The sequence below is a fragment of the Homalodisca vitripennis genome, chromosome 6 (genome assembly GCF_021130785.1).
Source record: "Homalodisca vitripennis isolate AUS2020 chromosome 6, UT_GWSS_2.1, whole genome shotgun sequence".
Taxonomy (NCBI): Eukaryota; Metazoa; Arthropoda; class Insecta; order Hemiptera; family Cicadellidae; genus Homalodisca; species Homalodisca vitripennis.
In genome coordinates this window covers 150839794-150856163 of record NC_060212.1, presented here as the reverse complement: position 1 = coordinate 150856163, position 16370 = coordinate 150839794, and the positions used below count along the sequence as shown (strand labels likewise).

At 32.8% G+C, this 16370-nt stretch overlaps 2 protein-coding genes across 3 annotated transcripts in view; one reads left to right on the top strand and one right to left on the bottom strand.

The window, feature by feature from the left end:
• The window catches only part of LOC124365014, a 47451-nt gene that overhangs the window by 11316 nt on the left and 19765 nt on the right, over positions 1-16370 (top strand). For both annotated transcript variants that reach the window (XM_046820895.1, XM_046820894.1), the window contains 2 exons: positions 6474-6559; positions 7326-7394. In XM_046820895.1, the coding sequence (XP_046676851.1) occupies positions 6485-6559; positions 7326-7394 (144 nt within the window). In that variant the 5' untranslated portion in view covers positions 6474-6484. The remainder of the gene's footprint in view (positions 1-6473; positions 6560-7325; positions 7395-16370) is intronic.
• On the bottom strand, positions 2634-3824 carry LOC124365599 (piggyBac transposable element-derived protein 4-like). Its single transcript, XM_046821589.1, has one exon. It carries the CDS (start codon positions 3822-3824, stop codon positions 2634-2636), a length of 1191 nt encoding a protein of 396 aa, XP_046677545.1.

The following is a 16370-nucleotide window of genomic DNA, read 5'->3' as shown; positions in this document are numbered from 1 at the left end:
TCCCATTGTTAAACCAGTTACACTACTTTTTGAGTTCCCTAGAGTTTTTCATAATTTTGCAAGAACCCCAACATGTTTTTCGCACGGTTCACATCCATTAGTAACGGGTAGGTGTAATTTAAATAGTTTAGGTTGGACAAGTTTGTTTTTCAAATTTGGAGGTTTGCAAAATATTACTCTAAGTGCTTTAGCCATAAAAGTTTGGGTATCTGGAGAGGAAAGTAAGACATTATTGGCAATTTTCATAATACTGTTAATTTTGTGTAGTCCAGAAAAAAATGGTGTATTAAACTTTGGTTGTGTTTTGTAATTGAAGATGGGACGCCCAGTACACAAAGTAGATGTTTTGGTTTGTTTATTTGATTTTTTAAAATTTTCTCTGGGTAATTTAAATGTTTAAAAGTGTTGCTTCATTTTTCAATGTAATTTAAGAAGTCTATATCATTGCTGCATAGCTTCTTGGCTCGTATAGATAAACTTTTTGTAATAGACCTTTATATGCATTGGATGGCAACTTGAAAAATTTAGATATTTCATTGTATTTGTTGTTTTAACATGTAGCTTTGTTTTTATGTACCCTGATAGGAAAAAATGTCTAAATCTAAAAAAGTGATCATTACATTAGATTAGTTCCATGTAAATTTTAAAGGAGTGAACTCTTGAAGATTTTTCAAAACTCTTGCAAAGTTTCTATCCCATGATGCCATATGAAAAATATATCATTAACCCTTTAAGGAATATGGACATCCTATGACGTCTTCTTTTGATAGGCTAAAATGAATAATGGATGAAATCCAAAAAAATACCAAAAGGAGTAAAAAATTAAAGTCTTTAAAGTCTCTTAAAAACGTTTCTTTACATTTGAAAGTTTAATAAAAAAGGACTACGTGTTCTACAAGTCAATATTTCAGTACTTTTTCAAAATCAAATGTCTTATTTCCTCACTCACTACGGCAGACTCAATCAGTATTGTCTGCCATTTGGACAATAGTAACAAACTAGATGGTTGCTCAACTAATATGTCACTCTCACAAAATAAATATGGCCACAGTATATAGTATACAAGGAATGTCTAGTATAATGCGGCGGCATATTCTGATAGCAAAGCGATGCGTGCTCAGCGCGACCTTGAGTCAGTAGCTTTTACCAGGTAGCTACTGCGATTAACAAAAAAGGAAGTTAAGTATGTTGCCGATAGATGGAACCTCTTTACAGACTAATCTACTAAAAGGCAATCAGTAATATCAATGCATTTACGATAATACAAAAATACAGAGGCTAAACGTCATATGACATCCGTACTCCTTTGGGCCACTATAAGAGTATACGCCATATGACGTCCTTACTCATTATGTAGAGTTTACACGCACTCCTTAAAGGGTTAAATACTATATAATTACCTGAAAACAATTACAAAAGCAATACCAAGTGTTGCCAACAATAATAATAGCTTTATAAAAAGTAGCAAAAGGGTAGTAAGTTCCGGTTTTCAAGAACCTCCTGGCGTCTGGCAGGTCGTGACCTATAGGAGCTCTTAGTGACTAGGACCACACAGCCTCTGACAGCTTCCACTATCTGGTAGGTAACAGCCTCTGGCAACTCCTGTTCTCAGGCAACTCTCCAAGCCTTTGCCAGGTTCAGACCTTCAGACCTTTGACAGCTCCTGGCAGTTGTCACCTTCTTCAACTTTTCCGTTTTTACTTTGATCTCTTCAACAGGCTGAAAATATGTTCCCTTCAATGCAGTTTTCACTTTGGGAACAGATAGTATTCACATGAAACGAGATATTAAAAACTGCTTCACAGAAAGTGCATTGTGAGCTGGTGCATTATGCTGACGTAAAGCCCATGATTCATTCTTTCAAAAATCTTATTGTTTCTTTCTTGATCTTTCCTAAAGTTGATTAGGACTTCAATATAATATACCTGACTAATTGTCCTCAAAAGGCCCTGTAACATGGGGTGAGTAATTAAGCAGGTAACATGTCATGTAGCAGCACAGTCTTAACACATTCACTGCGGATGACAAAATTACTGGCGACAGAAAATGCGAGAATTTTTTTGTTTTTTACTTACCCAAAACGAAGTCAGGATAGTCGAAAGGGTTGTCCAAGGTATCCCGGAAGCTTCGTTGGCCGGAACGGGTGACGTCATGTCCGTGCTGAGTCTGCTCGTCATCCGCACCGGGTGCCGGTCACCGTGTTGTATGTGCTCGCAGTGTACTAGGTTTCGCTCAAACACTCGCGAATTACAAGTAGATAGTACATCAATTACACAGATATATTATATATTAGTTTTAAAAATATACAACATAAAAAAAATTAAGTAAAAATTAGAAAAAAAAACTATTTACATCCCCACCCACCGCCAAAGACTAAAAACTACTTATTTGTCCTCGTGATACTTATTAAAGCAACTGAGTTCACACAGACCTGGTTCGTCAGGGCACACTGCACAATAGTACACTGTTTCCTTACGCTTGCCTTCTTGGTAGCAAACGCGGCACCTCCGGGTAACTGACTTGCCGTTTGCTTTGCTCTTCGTTAGTTTGGAGAGACGAAGCATGCTGTTGCGCGTCGGTTTTATGAGCAGTGGGGCTTCCTTTGGAGGGAGCAGGTCTTCAAAAACACGAACTCAGAAGTCATACAGGGACAGTCTATCTGAGTTGTACATGTTGTACAGGTAAAAAGAATTTGCTACAACAACCTGGAGAAAGTGCACAACAATTTTCTTGTGCCATTCCAGAATCTTGCACTCACAGGGGTAATAAGATACCATTTGGTCCAAGCGGTCAGTCCCCTTCATGTGAGAGTTGTAGTACATGATTGGTTTTGGCAGCGTTCGTTTTTGGTTTCTCCTGTTGGTGGTTTGGACCATCTCGTTGTCATATTGTGTGGAGATGTAGGTCACCGTCCGCTTATCCCTTCCTTTTCCAATCATGACACTTTGGGCATAGTTCGCTATCGTTTCACCTTTGCCCAATGCCTTTGCCTTCACTGCTGGAGGTGTATGGAGTCTGTTGATGCGTAGGGTGCCGGTAGTGTAGGTTGAGTAACGTAGAAGTTTGGATGATAAGATAAGATAAAAATTATCCATGAACAGGGAATGGCCTTTCCCCAGGAAGTCACTCATCAGCTTCATGACGACTTTGACGTTATGACCTTTGCCACTACAAGAGTCATGGCTCCCTGTGTAAACATGGAAACGCAGCATGAGTCCCTCGGGTTCATTCAGGGAATAAATTTTGATTCCATATTTGTCGCGCTTGCCCTTTAAGTACTGGCGGAAGACCAGTCTACCACGCCACAGTACCATCTCTTCGGTGATTGTCAGTTCACGGTTGGTATAATAGATCTGTTGCATCTTATTGTTGAAATAATTAACAATATTTTGAATTTTAAAAGACCGGTCATTAGCAGGTTCGGGGTGATCAGGGGTATCAACTCTTGAATAATGCAGACATCTCAAAATGCCAAGAAATCGATCTCGAGACATGTACTCCTTTAACATAGGAAAATTCAACAACCGATGAGTTTTCCAATAGTCGTTCAATCGATTCACTCTGACGTTACCAGTCAACAGTAGAAGGCCTAAGAATGTTCTTAGTTCGGCCATCACTAAGTCCTTCCATTTGGTTATGTGAGATGCGGGAGTAGTGGTGGGGCCACAAAATAGTTCCAGGGCATACAGGTTGGTTTGTCTAATGATATTCTCTAAAAACACGGTGTCAAGAAGGAGATTGAACCAGTCAATTGGTTTGTCACCTGGAATGGGAACAAGCAAGCCAGGTTGACCAGTGAACGGCAGGTCACGTAAAGCAGCCATGTCGCTGGCCGTGCCGGCCGACTGGGGGTGGGGGACGCCGCCTTCACCGTCCCTAGAACTAAACTTGACTCATTGTCTTCGTCAGATGAAAAATTATCGTCAATAACATTATCGTCTTCTTCCATTATGAGTACATACACTTACACAGTCAACAGACACTATAATCCACTCACACAATATCGCAAAGCATACACAAGAAATGAAAATGGCGAACCAGCGACGAATCGCACCAACTGACTCACCGAAACAGGCACACCTCGCTATGAGTGTTACAGCCTTCCCAGGCAACTGCTCAGCTCATACTGAGGCAATATGAAAGCAGCTGCCGTATGCCGAGCTCGCCCGTCCACCGCCCGGCGCGCTACTTTCGCATGACGAGCATGCTCGTTACCCGCAGTGAATGTGTTAATATGAAAAGCAAGTTGTTAGAAAATCTATGTGGCAGGTTGACCTGCACAAGTAGTTGACAACCTGCCTCCCCACCATTGCAATACAAACTGTCTGCGACCTGCTAACAGGGCAGTGCTAACATGATGGGGCCGTACTCAGCTTTGGCGGGCCCCATCATGTCAAGCTACCGCAAGACCCGTCACACTGCTTTATCCCCTCCTATCCTGATAATTAGTACAGAAATTCACTGTAGAGGGTTTGAACATGATAATATTTGAAAAGTAATAGTCACAATTTCTTTAAACGATATTACAAATTTAGCCTCTAATAGCATTATATAGCTATAGATTGAGCTATCCTTAGATATTGTTCCTTCAAATAGATTTGTGGCGGGGCCTGGTCCGTGGTAAATCGTCTGAAAAATCCGGTCTGAGTACGGCCCTGCTTGCTAACTGCAGTGGCATCATCTGGATAGCATTGCCTCAAGCAAAAAAAAGCTACAAGCTGTGGCACTGTTATTCATTTGTGCTTAGAGATGTGCGCAGTCTCTTAAAACGGCTCCTTGTTGGTAAGAATAAATTGCTATCATTTTTTAGCATTATGAACTGAACACTTTTGCCTATGGGACTAGTCAAATGGCAAATTAATTTATTTGTGACATAATATACAAAAGAGCAACTTTAGGGCTATAATACTCTCTCAAATGAGTTACACAAAATAAAATCGGCCCGGGAAACAGCACTTCCTGAAATTTCCAATGCCATGATCATTCCAGGATTTTGGATACCTAAGTAAAATTAAAGATAAAGGCTCTACAAGCAACCCACATGGTTTAATTAACAAAACGGGAGAACGGTGCGAAATCAGTCTGAGGTAATACCTATATTAAATTTTTAAAATTGTATAACTGTGACAAGCAGGTTGCCACAACAGCTGGTGGATGGGACACAAGGAACACTTCTAGTCAGGTTCCCTGTTTTTATGGTGGAATCATGTCAACAAGGTTTCAAGAACACATTAAATTATGATCAAACACTTGGATGTCTAAAAAAAGATTAACATTGCCTTCAGTTTTGATTTATTCTTTAGGACTTTTTTTTCATTCTTGGAGATTCAGGAGTCTTAGTTGATTGATGCTTTGTTTCTGGTATATCCATGTTTTACCACACACGTTGACATTTTTTAGCAATTCAGGCGGTTTTTCAATCAGTCCATGATGTGAGAGCAAATGTTTTTCCCATTATCTTTGTGATCCTGAGTGTGTTTTTTTGCAACCATTTTTCCATAAACTTTTATCATTTCATTATGCAAAACTTGTCTTACTGTCTCTCTGTTAATGTTATGTTAGCGGACTGGCTCGATTCTTTTGTTTAATGTTTAATCAGTGGGGCCTGATCATCTTACCTACACCTCCATTCGCAGCCCTCTCTCTCCTTTCTTCCCTCCCAAGCTGATGAACTGGTTCACTTTAAAATAGATCTGAAGCTTCCAAATATAAGAATTTAGTGTGCCTGTGCATACCTTTTATTTTAAATTTTGCATTGTAAATAATTAATCATTTTCCTGGTACTTTTGAGAGTCTGGAAAATTTTAGATATTAAAAATAGAAATTTCCTATTTAATATTGGCTAAAACGCAACTTACGTGTTTGGAAGATTTTCAGGTAATTTTTTTTTTAATTTGGATTTTTAACTATTGGACTATAACCTTTTAAATTTTAAATTGAATAAATTTTATAGTTTTGATATATTTTAATAATTTTTTTAATACAAAAAAATAGATAAAATAAAATTTTATGAAAAATTCCATCTTTTTAAAACAAAGTTACATAGTAATTATAGTCTTTAATCAAGATTTGTATAAAAGATTTAAAATTATTTTGTGAAGAATTTTTATTATAGGAAGAAATTTTTATCTTGGAAGATAGCCAGACTTTATTTAGTTTTTGTGTGTGTGAATGAATTTTATATTCAAAACAAGAAATTTTGAAAAAACCTGTACTTTTGGTGAAAAAAGTCTTGGCAAAAGGTTGGAATTATATTTGAATTAAATTCAAATTACTGTGTATCATAATTTAAGAGTTCAAATTTATCTCTTATATACATAGACACGTAGATAATAAATGTTTATATTTACACATTGCAGTAAGGAGGTTAGAAAAATCATATAAAACAATTTTAAGGCTTATTTAAATTTTTTTTATGATTTATTTGCATTTTTAGAAAATTATGAAGTTACTATAATTGATTTATTCCACAGAGAAACAAAATATGTCATATGGAAAGGTGAAGAATAAGTTAAAGGATAAAACTACTCCAATCAATAAACCAACTAGTGCTGAAACTGTAAGTATATTTATTTTTTTGTTTTTGTAGATCTAATCTGTAATAGTTAGTTTATTGAGAAATAGTTAAGTATGAGTAATTGGTAAATAGAGTATGAGAATAGAATCTTTAATTAATTTCCTTACAATCAAGATTTGAATTGTTATCCCTCCTTTTCCATTAACACTTCATACTTTCCTAATGACATAAATACTGATATTTAATAAAAGGAAAATATGTAAACTATACAGTTGATTGTTTTTATAAAATTAACCTTTAAAGCGCTAGTCTATATGCTGAGTAAATGCTAAATAAAAAAAACTTTTATTTAACAATGTTTATCTTTTAGAACCCTAAAACATTCATCTGGGTAAAGGCTGTGTTTTCAGGTTTGGTTTGGATAAATGTGCCATTATTTACAATGCACAAAGTAAAACACTAATAATAATAAACCATATACTAAAACTTGAAACACTGAGAGTGAATAATCAATAAGTAACTATACTGGTGTTTATAACTGATTCCGTATCAGAGGACAATCGAAAATGTATAGTTGTTGCTGTGTCTTTGTATGGTGGATTGGTAATCACTATAAACATGCCATGCTTGAAGTTTTCAAGTGTGTTTGCCAAAGAATCTTAAATGCCCCATACTAATGTACTGGTATACTGAACAATTTTAATGCATTTTATAGTTTATTTTCATTCGTTTTAATAATTTATTTGAATTCTCTTAAATAAAATTTTTTAGTTACTAAGTTTTAAGTTAATTGATTTCATTAACACAGGAACAAAACATGGTTGAAAAGGTGAAGGATGAAACTACTCCGACCAGTAAACCAGCTAGTGCTGTAAATGTAAGTATAATATTTTTTTTTTTTGTTTATATAAATCTTTATACAAATTGAGAACTTCAGAAGGTTGTTGTTGTGTATTGATTGCTAATTTTAATTTCAAGAATATTGATGATGTGAAGGCCTGTAATTGACTGCAGTAGTCATTTCCTGGTTCAAGTCTATAGTGCCACCAGCCAATTAGCTGTAGAGATTAGAGATCTACTGAAGCTTTGGTTGTTATCTTTCTGTTGTCAATCACTAATGTAAACAAACAACTGCTATCTCTGTTGCAAACTCACAATACTTCTGACAGTGAAGTTTCAACATCTTATTTCATTTCTTCATGTATATTTCTTCATAATATTTGCTATTGACAATTATTAAAATAATTTTTAAATAATAAAACTATTGAAATAATTAAAACTAATTTATATTTTACTATACATTAATCTTATAATATTATGATATGAATAACAATCTTCTTATAATATTATGACATGAATAATTAAATCATTAAAGAAAATTATAATAATGGAAAACAGAACATTTAATTAAGCCATGGAAAAAATTAGAGGACATTCAGCTTGGCCAGGAATAATAGAAACTGTTGAACTAGAAAGAAAATAAAATGTTTTTAATGTGATTTTTTACTTTACAAACGTGAAAGGTGTTTATAGGCCTAGTGAGGTGACTCCATACAAGGAAAACAGAACAATTCTTCAAATAAATAAAACTATTAAAAATGATCATCTTTCTAAAGCCATTAAAGAAATTAAAAAAGGCTAGTCAAAATAAAACACAAAAGTAATTCACAAAATTTAGGTTAGAAAACCACCTCATCACCTACAAAGAATACAAGTGTACTCTTCTACTTCCACCCCTCCCTCCCCCCAAGTATTGAAAAGAAACTGAATAATCACAATAACACCAAAAATGCGACAGGAAATACAACATTGGACTTTAAACCTAAATTTTCAAACAAATGCTCTCTCATATAAGTGTACTCAACTTGAACTAAGTTCAATGAAAGATAAATGTTCCCCTGGAGTTCCAAAATTCCAACAAACAAATTATGTACAAAATACAAATCCTCCACAGTCAGCATAAAATATTAACATTATTACTTTGAATGAGAATTTGACACTAAAAGGTTTTAGAAACATAATTATCTCAACATGGTTTATACTACATAGTTGATTCCCAACCCGTGTCACTAGCACATCAGTACCGTCAATTGACAATTTCATAACAAATATTGAAAAAGTTTGTAAAGGTCATAAATGCAATCTGACCATGATGTTCAATTGATGAAGGTTTGGTAATGTCAGCAATATTTGTATAAACACAGGAAATAGAGAGAAAGTAAGAAAATTTAATAAAAGTAATATTAAAATATTTTAAAAACTTTTAGAATCTGATAATTGGTTTGATGTGTGTTTCTCTAATTTAAATGATAAGTACAGCATATTTCATGATATTTTTTATATTATTTTAATTTTAGTATGCCCAAAGTGTCTATTTTAAAACATGTTAAGATTTTTTTAAATAATGGATTTCAGATGATTATGAGAGAAAACAAAAATTTTTAAAATAAAAAACTTTGAACAAAAAACAGAACTTCAGGGAAGCTAAAAAACAGTTTTTGACAACAAAATCAAACCCTCTTCCGACATTATTAGAACAACCTGAATTTAATCAATTTTGGAAGCAGGTAAAACTAAAAAAGTATTAAATAATAATTTTGTTATAATTGATAAAAAAATTTACTGTAAAAAATAATCCTACTGAGGTGTGCAAAGTTTTTCATAGATATAGTTGATAGTTAAATATCTCACAATATAGATAAGAGTTTGCAAAAGCCTTAATTTATTTTAAAAAATCTATGCAGAAAGCATAATTTTTGAAAGTTTAGATTCTGTCAAGTAATGAACGATAAAATTGAACAAATTATTTCTTAATTTGCAAATAAATATTCAGCAGGTCTCGATGAAATACCAGTGGTAATTACAAAAAGAGCCAAGAAATATTTAAAAAAAAAACCATTAATGCATATTATTAATTACAGGAAAGTTTTCCCACATATCACAGATTGCTAAGGTGATTCTAATTTACAAAAAAGGAGACCCTCAAGTTTGTGGATTGGTAAACACTGTAAACAGCAGTGAAAATCACTTGCCATGCTTGAAGTGTAAAAAGTGTGTTTGCCAAAGAATGTTAAATGCCCTATAATACTGTACTGGTATACTGAACACGTTTAATGTATTTTATAGTTTATTTGAAATCTTTTAAAGAAGATGTTTTTAGATACTAATGGTTTCTTCAAATCAGGAACAAAATGTTTTGGCTGAAAAAGTGAAGGATAAAAATACTCCAATCAGTAAAGCAAGTAGTTCTGTAAATGTTAGTATAATTTTTATGTTTTTTTGTAAATACAATCTGTAATAGTTGTCTATTGAGTAACAGATAAGTATGAGTGTTTGGTAAATAGAATGTGTAAGAAAAAAATCTTATTTTCCTTACAATCAAGAACCAAATTACCCCTCCTTTTCAACCAACACTTCATACTTTCTTAATGACACAAATACTGATATTTTAAAAAGAGAAAAATATGTAACATTATACAGTCTACTTTTTTTTATAAAATTAAACTTTAAAGCTCTAGTCTATATTCTGAGCAAAAGCTAAATAAAAAAAAAACTGATTTATTGAACAATGTTTGTGTATATTTTGGAACCTCAAAACAATCATCTGGATAGAGACTGTGTTTTCTGGCTAGGTTATCTTTTTAAAGAAAATGTTATAATTATTAATTTATTTCTTCAATACAGGAACAAAACGTGTTGGTTGAAAAGGTAAATGTTAAAACTACTCTAATCAGTCAACCCAGCAGTGCTGTAAATGCTCTTTCCACTAAAATTTCATACTTTCTCCTTAATGACATAAATACCAATATATTTTCAAGAGAGAAGTATTTTAACATCATACAGTCCTCAATTTGTTTATTAAATTAAGTTGTGTTAGCCGAAGAATCTCAAGTGTCGATAATACTGTACATCTTTTACTCGATCGCTGAAAATTAGTTTATGATATGCTATAACCATAAAGTTCTATACTATCCACGTACTTTGTAATCAAGTCAGTCAAAGCAAACGTGAACTTATCACTGTCAAACATTGATTGCCACTCTAATGTTTAGTATACAGTTTAGTCACCACAAAGCGTAGTCTGTGATAACATTCCTTCCACGATTGTCTTATCTTTGTTTTGTGCACTTGAAATGTATATTATACTTAAAAATAAATTTATCTTGAGTGAAGTCAAGTCAAAATGTCTTTATTTACTCAGCACAAATCATGTACATAAAGAGTGTAAAACATTAAATACAAATAATTACATGTTATTATTTATTATAGCCTATTTAGAATTACTTATAATTCATAAGGGTTATTCAACAGAACAATTTCAATACCTTTTTCAACTCCTTCTGATTCAGTTCATTTTTAATCGTAATAGGTAGTGTTTCCAAAACTTTGTTACCACACGTGTTGTTTTTTTTTTTTACTGGAAAAAGAAAGCCTGTTTTTCACTGCAGGTGTGTAAAGTCTGCACACAGGAGAAAATATGTCCTGGTTTAAACTAATTGGGTACCTAAAAGTATTGAAACGATCTAATATCTCCTGTAATCATAAAAGTAAAACAATAAAACTGTGTAAATTGACATAAGGCATAAAATTGAATTTTTTCATGCAGTCAGTAGCTCTTCACCACCTGAAAGCGATGGCACATAAGGAGTCTGCGGAAAACCTTAAATGTAAGCATAGGTTGATGATGTGTATACCATTTTAGAGGTCTTAATTAGTAGAACATCATGCCACAAATTTAGACCTCAAAAGGTTAATCCTAAACCAAATGGCGGTTTAGGATTTGAAAGTTTCAATACTGATCTTATGTGCAAATTCAAGAATGGCTTAACCATATCAGATGAAGCTACAAAACTTCACACATGATTATTGTACACTTACTTTTTAAGATGTATTCAGTGTTCTGCTATTCTTCTATGGGAACGTTCCAAGTGGAGTCAGTAGCACATTTTTACTGTAAGCATAGGTTAATATGCACAAAGTTGTAAAGGGCTAGTCAAGCAAAGAAGTATGCCACAAACCGCATTTCAAAAGCTTTATCCTTTACAAAATGTGGTGGTTTAAAGATTTTAAAAGTAAACTGTAAATTCAGTTCAGTGATCTGTATTTGGGTTTTTACAAAATACAGTACATTAGGTTTGGTAAAGACTTAAATTAATATTACTAAGCTTTTATTTTTGTGTTTTGATTTTCATCTATAATTGTTATAGTATTACTTTGTAACTATTATAGCATAGTATTGAACAAATAAACAAATTTTCTGTTAAGTGATGAGTTTTAATTACTTGTTAAAATAATAATGTACTGTACACTACATTACTGTAGATGCATATTTGTAAACAAATCTTGTTAACAAGGGTTTTCCATAACACACTTGGTATTATAGAGTTTATACAGGGTGAGTAAAAAAATTCAGGACTCTTTTTCCTTTCTATTTTGTTCTAAAGTTTATTTAATAAGATATCCTTTGGGTAGTGGTGCAATGTGAAAAGGAAGTTTCATTTGATTTTGAAAATATTTGTGTCCTCCAGAAATGCAGGAGTTTGAGGGTAACTAAAAAATATTAAATGTAAACTACTTGCAAGTGACCCCTCATTTTGAAGAGCATAAAAAAATTAAAGAATTGTGAAAACTATAGATCGCCATCTCTTTCCCAACCAAAATAATTGCCAGAGTTACCAGAACAATTTTTTAAATGTAACTCCACTTTGCCAACTTAAATCAAATGTTTAAACTGAAGTCTGTCTACTATTTAAAATTGAGAAAAGCTAGGGTGAGCTCCTCTCTCATGTTTTAAAAAGTATTTGGTTGCCAGCCTCAACAATCCTGTTCCTTAAATCTGCAACGTTTTCTACTGGTGTTTTCTAAATTATGGATTTAATGTGACCTCATAGAATAAAAGTGTGACCCCATGGCTGTAAAGTCCAGATACCGTGCAGACCATTCTGTTATATCATGCCTACTAATCCACTGACCACGTAGTTGATTTTGTTAGTGAGGAAATGTACAGCACGGTGAAAATATGTTGGGGCACCATCCTGCTGGAAGCAAACAATGTCTTTTTAAAATTTATGTTCATTTTCCTTAATAGCAATAGTTATTGTCGAGGGAGAAAATTAATTTTTGTAACTTTTGCAAATACAATTCTCCATTAAGATTCCTATTAATAAAAAATGGTCCTAACATGTGATTTCCAAAAATCCCAGCCCACACATTTACTTTTTCTGGTCATTGGGTGCAGGATTCACAAAGGAGATTTTCTGTGTTCCAGTACCTGAAGTTGTGTTTGTTTATAGTCCCATTGATGAAAAACCGCACTCTTCATTGAACACATTTTTTTGAACAGACAATGGATGAGTAGAAGATATTAGTGCTTCTTTTTTCTCACAAAATTGTAGACTCAGTTTGGATCGACTCATGTACAAGTGTACCAAGTCTACTACACAAGCTGAAATTAATTTTTTCAGTAAGTGTACCACAGATCCTTGGGAAAAGTCACCAAGATTTGCTACCAATCTGGTGGACTGCTGTAGATATTCAATAAATTGCTAAAATTTAAAACTCTGTCTTCTCCTAAAGGAGGCTGATCTGAACTTGGAGCATCTGAAATAGATCCAGATACTCAAAACTTATTTACTAAAGTTCTTAAGTATTTTCTTGTCACAGGTGTATCAGGTAAAACATTAACCCGCCTTTCTGCCTCATGATAATTTTCATTCGAAGCCCTGAATATAATAATATTCTTTTTACTTTATCATCTTGACTATGGGCATTGTTACTCGTAGGCAGTAATAATTTGAGAATATTATTTAAAAGTAAGAATGACAAAGTTATTCAAAATCAATAACTGTAATAATACTAAAACACACACAAATTTCTCTAAACACTTCATGAAACCGTAACCAAACAATAATACCACTAGATAACAACCACTCTAAAAGTATGACCTGTTCTGACGAGATTAAAGGAAAGACGGGACTTGAGATTGAATTAAAAGGGATTTGTTTGTACTAAACCGTAGTTCGAACCAGGAAAGCCCGGTCAAGCTTTGCAAATAAACTATCTAATCTTGATTGGGTCCTTCATCCATTGCAATCCTAACTGATTCAGAACACAAAAAAATGAACTGGTTTCCACGGATACAGTAACTTTAACAACAGAAATGTAAGTGTGAACTCAATTAAAATTTTGACGACCTATAATTTTGTATAGAAAGGAGATAGTGATATCTGGTTTTCACCATTCCTTAAGTTGTTTTTTACTATTCAAAATGAGGGGTCACTTAAGAGGGGCTTACACTTAAATTTTTTTGAGTTGCCCCCATACTCCTGCATTTTTTGGGAACACAAAAAATGTTCAAAATCACCAAATGAAACTTCCTTTCCACATTGCACCACTACCCAAAGGAAATCTCCTTATATAAACTTAAGAACAAAATAGAGGAGGGGGTGTGCTGAATTTTTATTCGCCCTGTAAAAATCAATGTGTTCTCTATAGCACATCGATATAGTCTTAGTAGCATGAACCTCAACTAGAAGAGTCCCACAATAACGTGAATATTTCCCAAATTCTCGACTTGCTATGAAAGTTCTACTGTATTTATAGAGCACTTTTTAAGTAAAATAAAATATATTAATCTAAAGAATGTAAGTTTAGGATATAATTTTTGCATTTCAAATTCTTTCTTTATATACTTGAAATGCAATATAAATCAAAGCTCACAAAAAGAATAAACAAAAACATTTTTTACACAATTTAACTTTAAAATAAAACTATATACTTTAAACGTGTAAACTATATTATATCTCTGAAATCAACATGATATTTTTTATTTTATACATATAGATAAATATAATTAAAAATATATAATATACATACATACATATATATATATATATATATATATATATATATATATACATACATACATACATACATACACACACACATATACAGGGTGCAGGGTGTTCACAAAAAGGTGTCAAATTTCTGTGGGTTCTAGTATTCCTCATTTCACACAAAAAACAGTAGCAGTCGTGGGACTGCCGATAGAAGTGAAAACGGAACTATTAAGTTGAGAATAATTAACAATACGTTATAGTAGCAGTACATCTGTAATTGTAAATGTGACGCGTTTTTAATTTTCCAATTTTAAAATCCACGAAAAAATATTATCAAATAACTAGAAATATATTTTACCACGCTAGTAAGATAAATCTTATACCGTAATAATACTCATTTCATGATGAAGAGGTTAAATATTAAAAACATAATTAAAATGAATAATGCTAAATTTTAAATACAAATATTCGTACAAATATTAAAAATGTTTAAAAATATATTCGTTGTTTTCATTATTCATTTATCTGTATAAAAAATATGTTGTAATTGCTCAATATTAATAGTTAGTTAAACATAGAACACAAGTGAGTAAACACCGAGTGAACAACAGTGAGTTGAACACCGTTGTAAATAATACAGTTATTGCTACGGATAAAGTATATAATTGCAATAACAATTAAACCCACAATATTTTTAAAACTAATAAATTAGTTAAATTAACTTGGTTCTTTCGTAAAGGTATTTTTATTACACAATAAACTAATTTATTGAGTTAATACGGTATCAGTGAGCCAATGCGCCAACTACAGTTCCGGCAGAAACGTTCACTCATCACTTCATACGCTACTACAGGCTAAACTAAACTTCCAATAAAAGAATGATAAATTACAAAAAAAAATATTCATCTATTTTCACACAACTTTCTCGCTGACAAATTTTGTCTGACAAAAAAATAAAAAAAATCCTCGCTTACTACTTTTTTCTTGTCATTGTAAACGCTATGTAAAATGTAAACAATAATCAAAATTATTTCGAAATTTTTTTAATATTTAAAAATGTAACCAATAGATTGCCAATATTAAGAGCTTTAATTTGACGCATCTTACAGAATTGTACGACATTGGCTTCACTTTTAAATCGCAAGAGGAAGCCGTAAAGGTCACTGATTTTCGCAGTCTGTTTTCATACTCCGCCGGGACAGTTTTAACACACAGCGAGACTGACTTTTTCATGCAGGTTAGTAGTCCGCGGCCAAGTCTACGGTTTAAAAAACACAGCGAGACTGACTTTTTCATGCAGGTTAGTATCATTAGCATGTCGGTGACGCGAACCGAGAATTTTACCCTCTACCAAAACGCTCAACGCGCCTAAAGAAGTTTTCACTTCAAAAATGTTATATAAATATACAAAAAGAAATATCTCGTTTGGCGGCTAGCCACTATTTTGTATTTTTTGTGAAAAATTATTATCTCTACAACTCGTTAAACTAAAGAAACTTAATTTTGTAGGTTTGAATAGATCAGATAAAAATAAAAAACGGTGTTATTTTCTTTAATATTAACAAAATGGTGTCTATTTAAAATGTTTAAAGTCATAGCAAAAAACCAGTATAGTTATAAAAACTGTAATTTGGTGTCAACTATCCGAAAAATTTTATTAAAAATCCAACAGTACTTGTTTTAACAAAATCCGTCAATGTGTAAGCGAACATGACAATTTTAAAGGTACGCTTGAACAAGCTAGGAGCAGCAAAAATTTTGTCTTTTGATAGGCATCAGCTATTATTAGCTATCAGTTATAACAATTTACAATATACCAACGATTTTGCTATATTTATAACAATTCCAACAATACTTTTTCCAACGAAATCCATCAACGGATAAGCGAGCATGATCATTTTACAGATATCGTACGCTTGCGCAAGCCAGGAGCAACAAACTACTGATAACTCTCAACTGTGACATGTTTGGCGCTTATTTTTATTATTTATTCAATTAAAGTTATTTTTTCTTGT